This window comes from Haliotis rufescens, unplaced genomic scaffold (genome assembly GCF_023055435.1).
Source record: "Haliotis rufescens isolate VD_foot unplaced genomic scaffold, xgHalRufe1.0.p SCAF_105, whole genome shotgun sequence".
Taxonomy (NCBI): Eukaryota; Metazoa; Mollusca; class Gastropoda; order Lepetellida; family Haliotidae; genus Haliotis; species Haliotis rufescens.
In genome coordinates, this window is record NW_025963786.1 from 863,739 (window position 1) to 884,934 (window position 21,196).

Consider the following 21,196-nt stretch of genomic DNA (forward strand, 5'->3'; position numbering starts at 1 on the left):
TCTGTCAGTCAAAAAATAAATAAGTCATTGTGATAATACAAAACATATTTTAAATTAATTTCATCATAATATACTTCGTTTCTGATTCGACAGTGTTAAAATATGTCATAATTAAAATAATCAACATTACATTTGCCCCGACCCCATTAACATTAACTGCGGTCTTATGATGTTTATTGGATTCCAAGAGCGCGTTTCTTGTAAACAGCTGTCAGACGGATATATAAGCCGATTACGAGGATTTAACTAGATTGACATGAATTGCTGTAAAGTGTAAGTTGCCAAATATTGTTGTCGGATTGAAAAAACAACGCGGAGAATCTACGATCTCGGAAGTTTATCATTATACTAAAATGTACCGTTGCCACAAGCACAGACCCGCATAATCTGGCAGAATGCATAATAAAAATGAGACTTTTGATGATGTATATGTTAGGGATGTCATAGATTGGAAAGTTTTGTATCCAAATTTTCAGTGCACAACTTCTGCTTAAGATATATTGTTATATCTATAAATTTCCTATCTAGACCTGCCACTAATCATCTAAAATTATATGAACTAGTCTAGGTTGATCCATTTATGTTTATCATTGAATTTTCTGCCTCCTTCATGTTCTTATTGTCTTTCTTAAATTTGGTAATCTTAACAAAAATAAATGTTTCTATGGCAGTGAATTATGAATATAGTATCGATATTAATCTATTTGTATTGATACAGTATTAACATTAAGAATTTATCAATACATCGATGACATGCCTAGGATGTCAATCTCGTAAATGTAATAACAGCGATATTGCTTTGGTGTGACTATAACATTAAACTGTGTCAAATATGTTTATTTCAGCTGTTGATCCCGTTATACAGACGAGACATGTCAGGAAACTTGTCAGTTGTGGCTTTTGAGGGAGAGCTGAACGGTATCATTAGAGAGGTGAGACATTGCTTTCAAGTTTTGTCATGTCAATATTAGAATTGTTTCAGGGTTATTATCATGAAGGTAATTCCTTAAGACATCCTGCCTGTGTAAAATGTTGCCTAGAAGTAGCCGAGAACTGTGCTGCAGGGTCTTGTATTGACTGTTGGTCCCCCTCATGGCTCACAGCAACCATAGAACAAATAGAAACTTCAATTTTCATAACTTGTTAAATACTGTAAAACGTGAAATTAATTCGTCTCCAAAAGAATGCGACTAGCCAAAAATGCAAATGCTACACCCCCTCCTCTCAAGCATCAGTGGATTTATATCTAAACAACATGTCCTCTGTCGGGTTTACAGGAAAATCCTCACCTTAATCCAACCTTACATTAATCCAATCACACACCAAATAGCACCGCTTATTAGCGCTGAACGCGATATTTAATAATGCGAGCAAACACCACTTGCATTTTTCGCATTTAATTCACGCTCGCGTTAATATCAAGATTTACAGTAGTTTTTCTGTATGTATTTGTTATCCAACTGAGTGCTTACCATATTACTTTTTATATATTTATAACATATTGCAACTATTGAAACTATCAATTGTTATACATATAATCGACAATACTATTGGCATTTTTAACTTCCTGTAGATATTATAGTTCCTTGGACATGCCAGAAACCTTTGATCGTGGGCTCAAATCCTGGTTTGCCCCAATTATATTTATAGGATTGTCAGCCAGCCAATGTGGGTTTCACCAAAGTTGTAAACGTTGTAAGACCAGCATCACTTAAGGCTTTCCTCCCACTTCAACACTTCAAGCTGAAACGCTGTGATATAACTGGAATATTATTCTCAAATGGCATTAAACCCGACTCAGTCACTCACTATTGATTTGGTACAATTGTAGGGCAAAACCCGGCAAACAATGCAATACATCGATAGATACATTGTTACTCTCCTGTCTTTCAGTATCTGAGTTTTGGAGATTTTGATAGAACCGTCAGCACATTTGAAGCTGAGTGTAGTGAGAAGGGAAAACCAATCAGTACACAAGATGTCAGACCCAAGACCAACAAGAAACTTCAAACTGTTCAAGTAAGTCAATGAAAGAAACTGTATGTGTAAGTGTTGTCATAAATGGATGGAGCTTCAGATCAGCTCATTTTCTTGGACATTGCCTGATAGTCATCCATAATGTCTTGAACATTTTTTCAAGTTATTTAATAACACAGATGAACATGATAAATGTCCTTGTCAACATCAGATCTGTGTCACATATCTGATGCTGGTTGTAGCTAACTATCCAAACCATAATGTCCGGGGGTTTATCTTGGATTCCAGACTAATTAAGTCCCCTTGGCAGGCTAATTGGGAAAACATTGATATTTGTTCAAAATTGAAGTGTTTTAGAGTTTTTGTTTTCAGAGGTATGTTAGCATTGCATTCAATACAGTCATGTAAACTTAAGCCTCTTCCTCTTTGTTAGGGGTGGCATGGGTGACCCAGTCGTCTAAGGCGCCGTGATTCGCTGTGCAGTGTTGCGTCCCTTGGGCACGCCAGAAACCTATGATTGTGGGTTCGAATCACAGTTCGCCCCAATTATGTTTCTAGGTTTGTCAGCACCATATCCGTGCTCGTGGGTTTCACCGAAGTGGTAAACGTCTGAAACCTGCATCACTTCGGGCTTTCCTCCCACAGTAAGCTGACATGCCGTGATATGACTGGAATACTGTTAAAAGCGGCGTTAAACCCAACTCACTCACTCACTCCTCTTTGTTGGTCCTGTTATCAGTGAAATGCGAGTCACCTCGACCAAGCCATCACATTACTTATAAGTATATTTACATGAAATAGGAATATTTAAGTGACCATTTGGGAATTTTTACTGACAAATCTTGCAGACTTGGGGCCGGATATTAGCCTCTGAGCAGGTCTAGATAATTCCCTGCATCTACTTGTTTTTGCAGAATGAAATGATGGATCATTTTCATCAAGGAAAGCGGAGGATTTTCTTTGAGCAGTGGACAGACTTCCTGCCATCATCCATACGGGATGAGGACTCAGTGGCCCAGAAATTGGAGTTCTACCTCAATATTTATTTTGCTGTGTATCCCATGAAGCACAAAGGTCCACAGGTAATCTTTTATTGAAATATGTTAGTACAGATGTGAAAAGCTTACTGGACATGCAAGTGATATGTGTGAAAAGTTAATCTGGATTATGTAGCATCAATTTCATGAGAAAATTAGTCCTTTATCCCCAAATTTCAGTTTGTTCTCTGGAGTGAAGGAAGTCCAGATTAGACAGATTATACTTAGTAAATTCGGAACCACAAATTTGAGCCTGAATTGACAGAGCTACCGGATTGGTCTTAGTCTTGTTTTGATAGTGATGGACAACAACTCACTTCTTGAAGTTTATGTTATTCATGAGCATCCATTAATATAACTGACACATCATTCCAGTGACTTTCACACTGTACCATACGTACCATGAAGAGCTACCACAATGTAACAATACCCATCTTCCTGAGGCAAGGGAGTTAACTCACTTTAAGAGTCCAGTTTCCACCCTTGCCAAATGAGGCTGGAATTTTGTTATCAATCGTAGCACCATCAGTGGCTATTATGTGTGATGTCCCTTTTATGCCCCTCCCACTGACCAATCAGATTCCAACTTTCCCATCCCATGTTGCAAACAAAATGGTGACGCCCAGTCAAGACAATCTGTTCGATAATCAATATTGTAATAAAACAGATCTTACCTCCTGAAGTGCATCAAATCACTTGAGCACCTTGATTAGAAACATGAAAACATTTGGGAAATGTCTGTCAACACCCAGTTGACAGTACACAAGTTTTGCAGCTGACCAATATCTGCATGTTAATAATGTTGTTTATGAACCGGATGTCTAGTTTGTTACACGATTTTGATTGGACTATGGATAGACTCGTAAGTCTGGGTAGCTCTGGATTTCCAGCCTAGTTTGGCAAGAGTGGAAACTGGACTTTTATGTATTGGAGAAAACACGCTCACGAGGCTTTGGTAGACAGAGCATGCCCTGGGGAGAGGGAAAAACCAAGGGGGCGAAGCTTATAAACCGAAAAAAGAAACTTAAAACAACATTTATCAACATTTTTATGTTTCGAACATACTTTCCATGAACCTTAGGAAACGCGGGTAAAATATCTGTTGCTGGCGTACGGATCTTGAAAAGGACATTCTAAAAACCAGTGAGGCTTATCAACACCTCTGTAGCCTCGTGGTACACTCACTGGGCTACAGATATGAAGGTTGCGAGTTCGATCCTCGGGAATATAAAGAAAACATTTGTCATTTGATTTTACATTTCATTACATGTTACAATCTGAACGGAAGTTATATTAATAAAATACCCAGGACATTACATAAAATACCAGGGACATTACAACGTCCCTGTTTATGAGATTTAACCTGACTGGAAAGTAAAACCTCATAATAGGTTTTAATGCCTATAGAAAGAAGTCTCTTACTTAATAGCGATCCAAATGAATAGGTTTATAAGGTTAGTTAACACCCTTTCCTCGAGAAAATGAACTAGACTATACTTACAAGTGACGAGAACATCGATCTGATTCATGTATCAACAGAGTAAGAACCTCTGGGGTAGAGAGTTGTCTCCCTTACATCACTAGATTTCACTGTAGATTGTTACATTTCCTGTTTGTGTTCCTAGTCTGAAGTTGAAATGAACATGGGGGAGTTCAAGACATACCTTGAGTCAAGAGGATCAACTCTGAGTCAGACTACAGAATTCCTGCCATTCTATGCTCTACCGTTTGTCCCCAAACCAAAGGAGCACCCTTCATACAAGGAACTTTTTTCGGTGAGTTGTGACTTTCATTGTTGAGGTGATATTTGTTTTTAAATTTTAAAGATTATGAATAGATCTTTTTGTGGTTCAAGATTTCACATTTTATTATCTACCTCACTTGATTTTTTTTTAAAGGATTTGTGATATAACTGGTGATAACCATTCCTTATGTTTCATTCAACCTCATATTGAGTATTTTGTTTTCTGAGCTGTTCAGGATTTTTGTGTCTGAATCGGTATATCCCTGCTGTTATATTGCTGGAATATTGCTAAAAGCAGCGTAAAACCATACTCACTATCTCACTCACTGAATAGTCCCGTGGAGATCCGGGGTAGAATAGGTCTTCAGCAACCCATGCTTGCCGTAAAAGGTGACTAACAGGATCGGGTGGTCAGACTCGCTGACTAGGCTGATGCATGTCATCGTATCCCAATTGCATGGATCAGTGCTTATGACGTCAGTCAATGGATTGTCTGGTTCAGACTCGATTATTTACAGACAGCCGTCATATAGCTGGAATATTGCTGAGTGCGGCGTTAAACAACAAACCAACCAACCAACCAAACTCACTGAATAAGTATTTAAAGAATGTTTATAAAGGAGGTTACATATATCCTGGGAAGACTTACTATATCAGATGATTAAGACAAGAGATTATTACCAGCAAACAACTGTTTTCATTACAGGACAGTTGGATGAAGGACCTTGAAGTTCGACTGGACAAATTCCTGACATTAGCTTTAAACTCCACACCACAACCACGGCTGTTCGATTTATACGTATCCTTAAGAATGTCCTCTATAACAATAGGCTGTGCATAGCTGTGTCCCCTAGCAGCCTGGACCCACTGGTTCTGTGTTTGAATCCCACAATCCTTGAAGACCGCCTCCGTGGTCTAGTGGTAGAGCGTCCACCCGGAGAGCAGAAGGTCTGGGGTTCGATCCCCGGCCACGTCCTACCAAAAGACGTTAAAAGATGGTACTTGTTGTTACCCTGTCTGGCGCTTGGCATTAAGGGGCTAAAACAAGGACTGGTCGGCTCGGAGTCAGTATACTGTGTCTGAGTGGGGTATTCATGTTAAACTGCGGCATGGTATTTCAGTGAGCTAGCACTATAAACACACAAAAACACACACACGTACATGCACGTTGCTATATAAGTGCAATAATCTTGGACGCGACGTTAAACCCCATTTCACCTCACCTCACCCACAATCCTTGATCTGTCAGAATTACCCTGATCATAACCCTTGGTATGTCAGAATTACCTGATCATAACCCTTGGAATGTCAGAATTACCCTGATCATAACCCTTGGTATGTCAGAATTACCCTGATCATAACCTTTGGTATGTCAGAATTAACCTGATCATAACCCTTGGTATGTCAGAATTAACCTGATCATAACCCTTGGTCTGTCAGAATTAACCTGATCATATTCCTTGATCTTTCAGAATTGATAATAATCCTTGGACTGTCAGAATTACCCTGATCAAAAACCTTGATCTGTCAGAATTGATAATAATCCTTGGACTGTCAGAATTACCCTGATCATAATCCTTGGACTGTCAGAATTACCCTGATCATAATCCTTGGACTGTCAGAATTACCCTGATCATAATCCTTGATCTGTCAGAATTACCCTGATCATAATCCTTGGACTGTCAGAATTACCCTGATCATAATCCTTGGACTGTCAGAATTACTCTGATCATAATCCTTGGACTGTCAGAATTACCCTGATCATAATCCTTGATCTGTCAGAATTACTCTGATCATAATCCTTGGACTGTCAGAATTACTCTGATCATAATCCTTGGACTGTCAGAATTACCCTGATCATAATCCTTGGTCTGTCAGAACTAAGCCTGTGCATGAGGGTTTCATCCATGGGGTGTCATGTTGACATACTGAGATGTAGAAATATTGTTCAAGAGTCTCCATGTGTCATGGATATTGTTGATACTTAGTATGTTCTTTTTTGGACAAGTTAGATGTTCAACTGTGTGTCATGTTGTACATGAACGCGGTGGGCGCGTGAGTCGTCACAATTCACTGTGCAGGGTTGCAACCCTTGAGACACCAGAAGCCTATGATCGTGGGTTCGAATCCCAGTTCACCCAATCAAGCGGCTAGGTTTGTCAGCACCATACCCGCGCTTGTGGGTTACACCGAAATGGTAAACATCTGAGGCCTGCAGGGGCTGTCGGGTAGCCTAGTGGTTAAAGTGTTCGCTCATCATGCCGAAGACCCGGGTTCGATTCCCGACATGGGTACAATGTGTGAAGCCCATTTCTGGTGTCCCCCATCGTGATATTGCTGGAATATTGCTAAAAGCGGTGTAAAACCATACTCACTCACTCACTCTGAGGCCTGCATCAATTCATTAACATGTCATCCCTAATGATATTTATTTGGATGAAATATAGAAATAGAGAATACATTGAGTGCCATTCCTTGACCATACCGCAGAGGGGAGGAGGTGGTCCAGGTTCAAGCAAAAGTAAGTTGTCACATTTTCCTCATAGACCTGTAGCTTTAAACCTGACTGACTGCTACCCTGGCTGAAATGCCACAAACATGTAGCCACACATTCTACCCACAAGGCTCCTTAGTGGTGTCAGGGACGGTTGGGTAGCCTAGTGGTTAAGGTGTTCTTGCATCAACGAAGGTCCGGGTTGGATTCGCTACATGGGTACCACATGTGAAGTCCATTTCTGGTGTCCCTGATATTGCTGGAATATTGCTACAAGGACGTATAACCACACTCACTCACTCACTCACTCACTCACTCACTCACTCACTCACTCTGTGGAAAGAGTGATTAATTTTATTATTAATCATTATATCATGAAACTTTTGAGTTGACATATCAATAGTAAACTTCCATTAAATGACACCTCTAATTATCAGCTCCCTGGGGAGTATACAGCTTTGGTGTATTATTGCAGGTATACATCAGATGTCAATGCTGCAGCAGAAGCTGATAGATGCGGAGAAGAAGACCTCCACGTACATGAGACGCCACAGCAGGGTTCAGGTAAAGCCATCAGTGTCTTACTTCTAACTCCCTGTTTGGAAGACACATTTACAGACAGCACCCTATTGCACGCACTGAGGTGGTAACAGTGTCTCATTGTCATCATATGCAGGAGGCATGGATAGTTGCCTTTGCTAGAGGCATGGATAGTTGCCTTTGCTAGAGGCATGGATAGTTGCCTTTGCTGGAGGCACGGATAGTTGCTTATATGCTGAAAGAAAGGATTGTTGTTTATGCTGGAGGCGTGGGTAGTTGCCTATGCTGGAGGCGTGGATAGTTGCCTATCCTGAATGCATGGATAGTTACTTATGCTGAGAGAATGGATTGTTGTTTATGCTGGAGGTGTGAATAGTTGCCTATGCTGGAGGCATGGATAGTTGCTTCTGATGGAGACATGGACAGTTGCTAATGCTGGTGGCATGGATAGTTGCCTATGCTGGAGGCATGGATAGTTGCTTCTGCTAGAGGCATGGACAGTTGCTTCTGCTAGAGGCATGGATTGTTGCTAATGCTGGTGGCATGGATAGTTGCTTCTGCTAGAGGCATGGATAGTTGCTTCTGCTAGAGGCATTGATAGTTGCTAATGCTGGTGGCATGGATAGCTGCTTCTGCTAGAGGCATGGATAGTTGCTTCTGCTGGAGGCATGGATAGTTGCTTCTGCTAGAGGCATGGATAGTTGCTTCTGCTGGAGGCATGGATAGTTGCTTCTGCTGGACGCATGGATAGTTGCTTCTGCTAGAGGCATGGATAGTTGCTTCTGCTAGAGGCATGGACAGTTGCTTCTGCTGGAGGCATGGAAATTGTTTCTGCTAGAGGCATAGATAGTTGCTTCTGCTGAAGGCATAGATAGTTGCTTCTGCTAGAGGCATAGATAGTTGCTTCTGCTAGAGGCATGGATAGTTGCTTCTGCTAGAGGAATGGATCTTTCTCTTGCTGGAGGCTGAAGGCATGGATAAATTGCTAAGGCTAAACAACTAATAGTTTGGCTGGTCAGGCTACCATGATCTATTTCTTACTGCATTGAAAGCGTACACATGCTCTCAGATGGAGATTTCAATGTTAAACTTGGGGACTTTTGTAGAGTAGAAGTACCAGTTATATGTATTACATATCGTATGAGTAATTGTCAGGATTACTATAGTGGTAGTGGAGGTAGGTTACTATGGTTATTCAGGGAGCATCTTCCCTTCCAGAGGCAAGGGAGTTAACTGACTGTAAAAGTCCAGTTTTCACCCTTGCCGAAGTAGGCTGGAATTTCTGGGCTCCATCATAGCACCACCAGAGTTATATTCCTTCTATCCCCCTCCTAATGACCAATCAAATATCCATGCCCAGTTAACGGTATAAACTGTCTGCGAATCCTGCAGTCGACTGAAATCTACACGTTGAAATCCATGTTATTTACGAACTGGACTTTTACAGTCAGTTAACTCCCTTGCCTCGGGAAGGAAGATGTGAGCAGAGGTGTGTTGATTTCATCATTTACAGCAGCTACTGATGCTATATTCCAGGCTGACTACCATAACCTGATAGGAATAACTGCCGATCTCGTAGATGCCCTTGAGTCAACTGTCCAGGGGAAGCCTGTGAGTATTTGCTGCCTTTAAGACTAATATTGAAGAAATAATTTCATAAGCAAATGAAGTACGATTTGTGCATGTTTTGAATTGTTTGATCAGTGACACACACCACTTGTTTTATGCATTATATTAATTGTTGATTTTTACTACTCATATTGGGCACATGGATATTATTTTTAACATTTTGAAATAGAAAACATAATGTTCATTTAGATGAGGTTGTGGAATTTATTTGTAGATATTGCATAATGCTTTGCCTCAATTGTTATCATTCTAATACTTATGAATAGCACGGTATGTAAGCTTTTCATATTTTGTTCCAACCAAAACAATCAACTTTAATAGTTCTACCATAAATTTGATTGTATCAATATGATCAAAAGACATATGCAGCTTGCGTGTTCTAAGCTTCAGATGCATGACTAAGCCAGTTGTTAAATATGTGTATGGAAATGGTTAGGAGCAGACCATTTGATATTCTGGGAGAGGTCTGGAATTATTTGTATATAAATTAAAAGCTCCACCAGCCCCCAGATTCCAGACACACAGACCCCCAGTTCTCAGACCCCAGACACCATGCCCTACCCCAGCCCAACCAGCTCCCAGACACCCAGCCCAGCCCCAGCCCCAGCCCCAGCCCCAGCCCGAGCCATACCAGCTCCCAGACACCCCGCCCAGCCCCAGCTCCCAGACACCCAGCCCCAGCCCAACCAGCTCCCAGACACCCAACCCAGCCCAAGCCCCAGCCCAGTCCCAGCCCCAGCCCGAGCCCCAGCCCAGCCCCAGCCCCAGCCCAACCAGCTCCCAGACACCCAGCCCAGCCCCAGCTCCCAGACACCCAGCCCAAGCCCCGGCCCAACCAGCTCCCAGACACCCAGCCCCAGCCCCAGCTCCCAGACACCCAGCTCAGCCCCAGCCCTTGCCACAGCTCCAGCCAACAAGAAACCCAGCCCAGCCCCAGCCCCAGCCCCAGCCCCAGACCCAGCCCTACCCCAGCCCAACCAACTCCCAGACACCCAGCCCCAGCCCCAGCCCCAGCCCCAGCCCCAGCCCAACCAGCTCCCAGACACCCAGCCCCAGCCCCAGCCCCAGCCCAACCAGCTCCCAGACACCCAGCTCAGCCCCAGCCCTTGCCACAGCTCCAGCCAACAAGACACCCAGCCCAGCCCCAGCCCCAGACCCAGCCCCAGACCCAGCCCTACCCCAGCCCAACCAGCTCCCAGACACCCAGCCGCGGCCCCAGCCCCAGCCCAACCAGCTCCCAGACACCCAGCCCAGCCCCAACCCTTGCCACAGCTCCAGCCCAACCAGACACCCAGCCCAGCTCCCAGACACCCAGCCCAGCCCAGCCCCAGCCCCAGTCCCAACCCTACCCCAGCCCAACCAGCTCCCAGACACCCAGCCCAGCCCCAGCCCCAGCCCCAGCCCAACCAGCTCCCAGACACCCCGCCCAGCCCCAGCCCAACCAGCTCCCAGACACCCAGCCCCAGCCCCAGCCCCAGCCCCAGCCCAGCCCCAGCCCAACCAGCTCCCAGACACCCAGCCCAGCCCCAGCCCCAGCCCCAGCCCCAGCCCCAGCCCCAGCCCCAGTCCAACCAGCTCCCAGACACCCAGCCCAGCCCCAGCCCAGCCCCAGCCCAACCAGCTCCCAGACACCCAGCCCAGCCCCAGCCCCAGCCCCAGCACCAGCCCCAGCCCCAGCCCCAGTCCAACCAGCTCCCAGACACCCAGCTCAGCCCCAGCCCTTGCCACAGCTCCAGCCCAACAAGACACCCAGCCCAGCTCCCAGACAATCAGACGATCTCATTAAAAGCCCCACCTACCCCTAGACACCCTGCCCAAGCCCCTAGACACCCTACCAGCCCTTCCCCCAAACCCACCAGCACCCTGACAGCCATAATTAAATGGTCAGTTCCTTAGATGAATCCAGTATATTATGATAATTCTCTGCAGCTAAACACACCTGTTTTATGCCAAACTGCACACAATGCACAATACTTATTGACTGAGATGAGCCTATTGTACTAATATTACTCTTCAGGAAAGTTCCAAGACAGTAAGTATGATCTCTCAACACCTCTGCTGTAGCATCTTAGTTCTCTTTAGCCTTTCACAGTTATATACTAAATAAAATCAGTGTGTATGAAAAGTTGCAGAATATTTCAGTTTGTCATCTGAATGTGTTTGAGATTTTTTATCTCATCAATTTCAAATCTTTTCTTTCTTCATGTTCTCTGCAACATTCAATTGATATTTTTGCATGAACTAATATTTGTGTGTTACTTAGCATTTAGATCTCAGTATGTTTTCATTTGCAATTAGATTTGAATTGTTTATGTACAAGGTTATAACGGTCATCAATCATTGGGCCTTCTTTAACTGGTGAAAAGATTTAAATTTTGTTTGTTTGTTTGTTGTTTAACGCCGCACTCAGCAATATTCCAGCTGTATGACGGCGGTCTATAAATAATGGAGTCTGGACCTTACAATCCAGTGATTGACATCATGAGCATAGATCAACACAATTGGGATACGATGACATGCATCAACCAAGTCAGCAAGCCTGACCACCCGATCCCGTTAGTCGCCTTTCACGACAAGCTTAGTCGCCTTTTACGGCAAGTATGGTTTGCTGAAGACCTATTCTACCCCAGATCTTCATGGGTATAAAGATTTCAAAGTTAAACATCAACATCAAGGTATCAGGCATCAGAAATAAAAGAAATTTGGTTGAGATCTCAAAAGTATTGTTGAAATATTAAAATGAAATAAAACGAAAATGCCTCTTGGATATTTTCTGTTATTGATCTGCTTCAGAGGATTTACTGTTAATTGTCAGACTTTTCAAGGAAGAAACTCAGCTGTTTTTTCATGTTTTGATTTTATTGCACATTTCTCATATTCATAGGGCTGGCCCAAAAAATCTATAATCTGAATTATCATCGATGGGAATAAATATTAACGAATAACGATAAGAAAATTTGTGTCTTCGATAGTACCTTACACAAACTATTGTGATGAAATAAAGTTTAGGTTTACCAAATCGGACTTGTAATTGTCAATAATGTTAATTCCTGAAGATGGAAATTAACAGTAACTTCTTTTTGTTATATTTCAAATGTCCACAAAGTAATCCCTGAATAAATGTGCCACAACTCCCCATTGGAGTGAAATATGTTGATTTCTTTAGGAAGATACTTCTCCATTATTTATCGATAATTGATCGATATTTAGTTAACAATTATCAATCTCTATGATCTGTGTCGATAGCCAGCCCTATATATTCAGTCCTGGATCTGGGAACTAATTACAAAAACCATGAGGTTCGTTTTTTATTGAAGTTATCTATTGACACAATTAACCCGCTGTACATGCTGTAAGGCTTCTAGACATTGGATTCAAGTAGAAATGGTAGTACTTCATTTTGTAAACTACAGATTGTGCTAAATGTTTGTTAGATATGATTTGGTATTGTTTTGATCAGTTATGTTTTAGTAATGCCAATAAAACTATTGCCTTTCAGTTTGGGAATCATAATGAAGTAACTAATACATATATATTTATATATCATTGTATTTAGCTGAGAGACTTGTCAGCAAGGCCTGATTGCCTTGTCCACTCTTAGAATGTCCTTCAACAACTGAACGTAATGTCATTCTTCAACATTGAGATCTATTTATGGATAAGCTGTTTTAAAGGGGCTTCTTGTTTGTGATGTAAAATTCCTTCTTGAATTGTAAATAGAATGATAGACCTTGCATTCAAAGCTTAAAATCTACGGACGGAATTGTAATATATTTTAAGTTTGTGGGAAGGCTTTTCTGAAGGTTATATAGTAAGCATGCTATGTTTTGGCTTTTTCAATGCATTGATTCATTGTGTTGCATGTTAATAATGCTACATTCAGTTGTTTGCTTGACATTGAAGCGTCAGTTCTTCACGACAGTCATACCTTGTTAACTCAATGTCCTGGAGACCCTAGGATCAGTGTCCAGTAGTTTGTAGGTTTGTAGACCACAGTGGTAATATACTCACCATCAAAAGAAACGTGAATACCATACATGCTGATTAATATATAATGCAATCTCATTAAAATCAGACCTTATAGTTCTCGCTACCGCTAAACAAAGATCTGAGGACATCCCATTAGGGGTCACGTCAGAACGACCTTTCATCTGACCAATCAGAGCGTCGCTTACCAGATTATGAAAGTGACAGTCGGAATGTGATTTCTAATCATGCAATTTCGAAAACTTTAACACGGGGTATTCCGAACGATGGTTACGGGTTTAACAGCTGAATCCATACAATCTAGACCATCTATTAGCTATTCCAGAATGTTCTTATGTTTAGCTTTCAAATTTGTAATCGAGAATTTGTCAAAATATGTTTCGAAGCATAGTCGCCAATTTGAAATTAGTGCCTTAAAGCACGAGAAAGCTGCCTTCTGATTGGTCATTCCATTGGTCGGTCAAAGTTCGCGCAAGGTCGGTCTGATGTGACCTGTAATGGGATGTCCTCAGATCTTTGTTTAGCGGCAGCGAGAACTAAGATCTGATTTTAATGAGATTGATATATGAAGACTTACTCATATTCGCGAGATATGAGATCGATTTGATGCACAAACGAACATACTGGTATTTTGTGTGAACCAATACTCATGAAAGTATCACATGCGATCCATGACTCGAGGTGCACCATTTCTCCTGTGCAGGATTAGTGTGTAAAGTTTGGAAATCATGTGCAGCACATCGTGATAAGAATAAAGACACGCTGTGGTAACGCTTGATCGATTGTCAGGTTTGTCATTAATTGGTACACATTGGAAACATCTCTTCTTAATGAACATACTTTTCTACATGTTTCTATGGTTCACGTTTCTTTTGGCGTGAGTATTGTGACACATTTTGGAGGTATGTATTGTGCAGGGACAGTCATGTTACGTCTTATTGTTAGTTAATGATGTTCGAGTTAACAAGGTGTGTCTGTATTTATGCATATACAATTTGAAGATAGAAGAATCTCACCAGACCTGTTGTTTGTGTGTATATCACAGCACATTTCAAGCTGTCTGTCTTAAATCAGTAGATTCACTAGTATTGTATGACACCACATCAGCACCGTCACTAGTATTGTATCACGTCACATCAGCACCATCACGTTGCATCATGATGCATCACCACGCCACACCACACCACACCACCAACACACCACACCACACCTAACCACACCACACCACACCACACCACCACACCTACACCACCACCACAACACAACACAACACACCACACCACACCACACCACACCACACCACACCACACCACACCACACCACACCACTACACACCACTACACACCACTACACACCAAACCACACCACTACACACCACACCACAACACAACACCACAACATACCAGGCCACACCACAACACCACCACCACCACACCACACCACACCACACCACACCACACCACACCACACCACACCACACCACACCACACCAGGCCACACCACAACACCACCACCACACTGCCACACCACACCACACCACACCACAACACCATACACACCACCACCACACTGCCACACCACACCACACCACACCACACCACACCAGGCCACACCACAACACCACCACCACACTGCCACACCACACCACACCACACCACACCACACCACACCACACCACACCAGGCCACACCACAACACCATCACCACACTGCCACACCACACCACACCACACCACACCACACCACACCACACCAGGCCACACCACAACACCACCACCACACTGCCACACCACACCACACCACACCATACCACACCAGGCCACACCACAACACCACCACCACACACCAGGCCACACCACAACACCACCACCACACTGCCACACCACACCACACCACACCAGGCCACACCACAACACCACCACCACACTGCCACACCACACCACACCACACCACACCACACCACACCACACCACACCACACCAGGCCACACCACAACACCACCACCACACACCAGGCCACACCACACCACAACACACCAGGCCACACCACAACACCACCACCACACACCAGGCCACACCACAACACCACCACCACACTGCCACACCACAACACACCACACCACACCACAACACCATACACACCACCACACCACGCCACAACCACCACAACACCACAACACCACAACACACCACAACACACCACAACACACCACAACACACCACAGCACACCACAGCACAACACAACACAACACAACACAACCCAACATAACACCACACCGTGTGCAAGAATCCTATGATCATGGGTGCTAATCCCAGATGTACCCTGGTTACGTTTCTAGGCTTGAACCATACTCGTGGTTTTCAACATAGTGGTAAATGTCTAAGACCTGAATCACTTCAGACTTTCCTCCTACATAATGCTAACTTGTCATTATATAACTGTAATACTGTTTAAAGCAGTGCTAACTCAACTCACTCACTAACTCGTATGAAAGTATAGTCCAGTGGTGGTTTTCTCCTTTCCTCATAAAGTGAACATGGTTTGTTCACAGTTTGTTCTGTTCTTAGTGTTCACTTGAATGCAATGGCGCCAGGACTGGTAAAACATCAACTCACATCCCCCAATCCCCCTGTTTTAGTACATCAGTAAAGCTGTTTTTCTAGGCACCTGTTTTTAAACTATGCCTGCTTTACATGCTGAAATTATGTTTTGAATGTCAAAACAGACACAACCTAAAAATCACATGACATTCACTTGTGAACAACTCTCAAACGTTAGCATTTGCCTTGCCACTGCATTAACAGATGCTGATGTAACCATAGTAACGATTACCTTCTCGTCAACAGTAACTAGACACATCTGTTCCTGTACACAAACTGTAAATGTTTTACTGATAGGTCATCCGTCTGGTTATCTTTGCGACATGAGTGTTTTGGCCATTACTTTTATGTTCGTTGGATCGCATATTTTTTACGTCTACCAATGTACTTTTGATTTTTTATCACTTTCAGTTTGGAAAATATCAGCTTTACACAGATGACTAAGAGAACAAATTTTGGCAAAGTGTTTTTAATGTACAAGGACAGAACAGAATCATCCTTGATTTCTTTGGGCGTATTGAGCCTCATATTTTATTAAATATTTTGCATATATTATGTTTTCGGTGCAAACTAAATTAGCAGGCTGCAACTTTAACCAACAGTTCGAACCCCGAGTCAAGTAAAAGTCTGTTGTGTCAAGTCAGCTCAGCTAATATCAGTCCGCATGAAGACACTGAAATCTACCTGAAATGATGCTAAGTTTGGTCTAGTAGACTCAAAAACATTTGCCACAAACTGAACAAGTGTATATTTTTTCTCCATTTTGGAAAGGATCAGTGGATCCGTGAACTAACAAATATGGAAGTAATGGCCTTGTTATGAACAGATGAATATGTTGGTTTCATGATAGTATATGTTGCACATGTATATATACAATTCTAAACTGGTTTTGTTCTTGTGATAATGTCCTTGACACTGTCATATCAAGAATTTAATGTGCTGCTCTCTTATTTGAATGGGGGCAGTCGGGTAGCCTAGTGGTTAAAGCGTTCACTCATCACGCCGAAGACCCGGTCTCGATTCCCGACATGGGTACAATGTGTGAAGCCCATTTCTGGTGTCCCCCGCCGTGATATTGCTGGAATATTGCTAAAGGCGGCGTAAAATTAAACTCACTCTCTTATTTGAATGACTTAACTGACCTCGAGTGAGTCTGAATACTTTTACAAAATGGTAGTGAAAACCAGTATGGGACACACACATTAAATGCCTTCCTGAGTACATCAGGGTTTGAACATGACTTTTAAAACCCTTGTATTTTCAACAACCATCTGTAAAACCCTTGAATGTATTTTATTAAACACCAAAATAATGGTCCCTTGAATTTCACTTGTTTGGAGGTTTGGCAGCTATTTATTAATTCAAGCAGCTGTCAATCATGTGTAGACTTTAATAAAACACAATGTGAGTGGTTCCATTTATTGTATGAGAGGACCATCTTGTCCAATCACTTTCACCCATTGGTAGCTCAGAATTGCATTGGATTTATGTTAAGGGAAAAATATTTGATATGGGGTGGGTGAGCGGAGTTTTGTGTGTGTGATGGGGATGAGTGTTTTAAAGATATATTGTTCCAGAAAATGCTCAGGTTCATAAAATGAGGTGGTGAGGTGAAATGGGGTTTAACGTCGCGTCCAAGATTATTGCACTTATATAGCGATCATAAAATGAATATTTTTGGAATAATAACATTGAATTAATCTAAATAAGGTCTGAAAAAGTGGAAAGTTTCAAGCCATTCTATTGCACTGTTTTCTTGTAGGAGTTGTTTTTGCTTATATATTTACATGATGGATACTTGAAAGATTAATCTGTATGTGAATTTTGTGTTCTCCACGATAAATATTCAAAGTTTAACCAGTTCCAATATTACTGTGAGGCCAGATTGTGCTCTCATATCAACACGATGCACAAATATCATGGTACTTATTTTGTGTTCCTATGTAACCTACTAACCTAGTGTTGGATGATATCTCTCTGCAGAACCTTAATGTGATTACTAATGTCGTTGTAGTCAATATTATCAATTTGTCAGGAAGGAAGTTTGGATTTTCAAGTGCCAATATGTTTATGTTAGGGGAATTTTTAATGAAAAATATGAAGCCACATGACCTCACTTGACCTTGGCCCCTATGTCCTCAAAGCAATTACGGGGGCACGGATGGCCCAGTCGTCTAAGGCGCCGCGATTCGCTGTCCAGAGTTGCGTCCCTTGGACACGCCAGAAACCTATGGTTGTGGGTTCGAATCCCGGTTCGCCCCAATTATGTTTCTAGGTTTGTCAGTACCATACCCGTGCTCATGGGTTTCACCAAAGTGGTAATCATCTGAGACCTGCATCACTTCGGGCTTTCCTCCCACATTAAGCTGACATGCCGTGATATAACTGGAATAATGTTAAAAGCGGTGTTAAACCCAACTCACTCACTCATAGCAATTGCCTTTCTTGGAGCTCTCTATACTATTGCTGCCACCAGTCATAGCTTCCCAGTGTGATAGGTGGCTACAACCATGCAGGGAGTTGAACTCGCTACAGATTGACCGTTATGTTTACAAACCAGTGATGACTGATGTAACACCAAATACTCTTCCCCCAGCTAAATTATTTTCTTTGTTTGATAATTTGAATTCCTGCTTCATTTCAACCTTCATGTAATTAGTATAGTCAGAATATAATATGGTGCTTTTCCATTAGTCTGCAATCTCGTACCAATCTTATTATACAAACAAACATAAATTCATGTGGGAAGTGGTAAATCAGTAGTCAACCTTTTCCCAATTCACTGTAATGGCATTTCCAAAGGTATACTTATAGAATAACCCACGGAAAATATGTTATGAGTGGAGTTAATGATTTAAGTTCCAAGCTTTAGCAAGGAACTTCAAACATTAATTGCACGAGGGACATATTTTCTGTAATCACTCATACCGAGTGGGTTATTCTGTTTATTACCCATAATTATATTAAAGACGTGTTTCAAGGGGGAGAATTTTTTCGCAAATCAAGAATCAGCTGTTTTGTATCAATCCACGTGTGAAAAAACACTGTTCACTCGCCCCAATCGCATAACTCAATTAATGTGTAATAAACAATAATGTCAATGTCACTTCATTTGGGGTGAGAAGGGAAATTTCAATATTTTTGTAATGACAGCTTGCACACTGGTGGCAGCGATGATACCAGTAGGGTAATAAAGATGTCACATGCTCTAAAGGAACTTGAGTGGTGTCCCCAAGTACAGACATGTGTCCTTTGCTACGTTATTGTGTCCCTTACTATATGGCTGTGTCCCTGCTACAGCGTTGTATCCTCTACTACAGAATTTGTGTCCCCTACTACAGAGTTATGTCCCTTGCTGCAGCACTGTGTCCCCCTACTACAGAGTTATGTCCGTTGCTGCAGCACTATGTCCCCCTACTACAGAGTTATGTCTCTTGCTGCAGCACCGTGTCCCCCCTACTACAGAGTTATGTCCCCTGTTACAGAGTTGTGCCCCCTGTCACGGCGCCGTATGTTTCAGATCACACCAGAGTACCTCCAGCAGCTGTGTACCCGACTGTTCAGCGCTCACATGAGGACCTCTGTCGACCTCGTCAGGCCAGGAACAGCGGGCGAGGCGTTGAGAGCTTCTGTTATTCCAGCAAGGTAATTAGGAATGTGTGGATCGGTTGGGAGGGGAATGCACCCCTCATCATAAGAAATTCAAGACAAGTCCAGAGGACTAGTGTTAACATTATTTACCAAGTCCTCAGTGTTTGTTGCTGGTCCTGAGTAAATGAGACAAAACTGTTTACTATGTTTACATTTGGTGTCAGTTTTATTCAGTTTCGATTTGTAGCAATTTGAAGCCCCGACAACTGGTTCAAAATTATAGCCCTCAAATGCTACTTGTCAGTGAGGATTATCTTCACTGGAATTTACTTGTTCTTGCAACAAGTTAGCAGACTAAGCAGACTAGCACAAAGTTTTTAAGGCTGACAAACACAGGAACGATTCCTGTTTGGTTTCACAGCTGATGCATATTCCTGTTTTTCTTTATTCCAGACATGCAACGAAAGAGGCGGAGACGTACGCTGGGCTGGACTACCAGCGGCTGAAGAAGGACCTGGTGGACGGCCCCGATAGGAAGAAGGCCCTCCTTCTGCAGGCTCTCCGATGGGTCAGTGCTAGAATTCCAATCTAAGTGCCACTTGCAGACAAATTGGGGGAATAATTTTGTATAGTATTTAAAAATGGGATTTTTTTAGAATTCATATTTTCTCAGAGGTATTTTACCATTGCATTCAATGCTTTAATGTAAACTTAGCATTAAAGGCTTGTCCCCTATATTGGTTCTGTTATCAGTGAAATACAAGTCAGCTCTACAAAGCCATACCAATCATTCCAGCTATTTTAATATGAATTGGAAAAAATAAATTTCCAAGTTCGGAATTTGTACTGACACATTTGCTGCAGTTTCTGATTTGAGGTTTAATATCGGCTTCTGAAGAGACATACAAGAGCCATTTTGGGGGGGAAATGCTGTTTTGTGTACAGCGTGTGTACAGCTGATTGCTGTGTCCGGCTTAGTTTACGAGAAAATACACAAGGTAATCTTAATCCCTGGATATTAAACAATGCCTTGCTGAACAAAAAATACAATTTAAACGGTAAATCAACATGTCTGGTGATTTTTTATCTCAAATTTCGAATTTGTACTGGCAAAGTTTCTCATCACCCTTTCGTTTGCCGGACTTCGCTGAAGGGGTACGGTGTAATTTTTTTCTGCGCATATTATTCAAATTTCTTTTTTTCCAAAATATTGAAACCGCTAGAGGGGGGTGCGCATTATACATGGGTACGCACTATACTCAAGAAAAAACGGTACAATAAACACAATGTGCATCATCTCACTGCAGGTTAAGTCTTGGCTGAGGGAGCAAGATCTTACAAACTTGGTCAAAATGTCAATGGAGCTTAAGTTCTTTAAATGAAGAGTACTAGATGAGGATATTTACAACTTTTATTTCCCATTATTCTAGGCATCTTATTACATAATTGTTTGACATGCTATTTCCAATGTTAACATGTAAACAGTATTTTGTTCAGTTTCAGTCATTTTCTGTATGTAATACACACTCCCAAAGACACAGCTTTATTGAATAGACCTCTGCATTATCATGATTATGCACACAGCAGCAACACCATG

The 21,196-nt window shown here is 42.2% G+C and overlaps 1 protein-coding gene across 3 annotated transcripts in view; it reads left to right on the top strand.

The window, feature by feature from the left end:
• Positions 1-165: 165 nt before the first annotated feature.
• Positions 166-21,196, top strand: part of LOC124112721 (lisH domain-containing protein ARMC9-like) — a 42,120-nt gene continuing 21,089 nt past the window's right edge. For 2 of the 3 annotated variants that reach the window (XM_048392012.1, XM_048392014.1), the window contains exons 1-12: positions 166-273; positions 846-932; positions 1,894-2,019; positions 2,892-3,059; positions 4,640-4,789; positions 5,465-5,557; positions 7,249-7,279; positions 7,728-7,816; positions 9,329-9,403; positions 11,439-11,453; positions 19,529-19,653; positions 20,053-20,167. In XM_048392012.1, coding sequence (XP_048247969.1) covers positions 873-932; positions 1,894-2,019; positions 2,892-3,059; positions 4,640-4,789; positions 5,465-5,557; positions 7,249-7,279; positions 7,728-7,816; positions 9,329-9,403; positions 11,439-11,453; positions 19,529-19,653; positions 20,053-20,167 — 1,047 coding nt within the window. In that variant the 5' untranslated portion in view covers positions 166-273; positions 846-872. The remainder of the gene's footprint in view (positions 274-845; positions 933-1,893; positions 2,020-2,891; positions 3,060-4,639; positions 4,790-5,464; positions 5,558-7,248; positions 7,280-7,727; positions 7,817-9,328; positions 9,404-11,438; positions 11,454-19,528; positions 19,654-20,052; positions 20,168-21,196) is intronic. The other variant, XM_048392013.1, reaches the window with a different exon arrangement.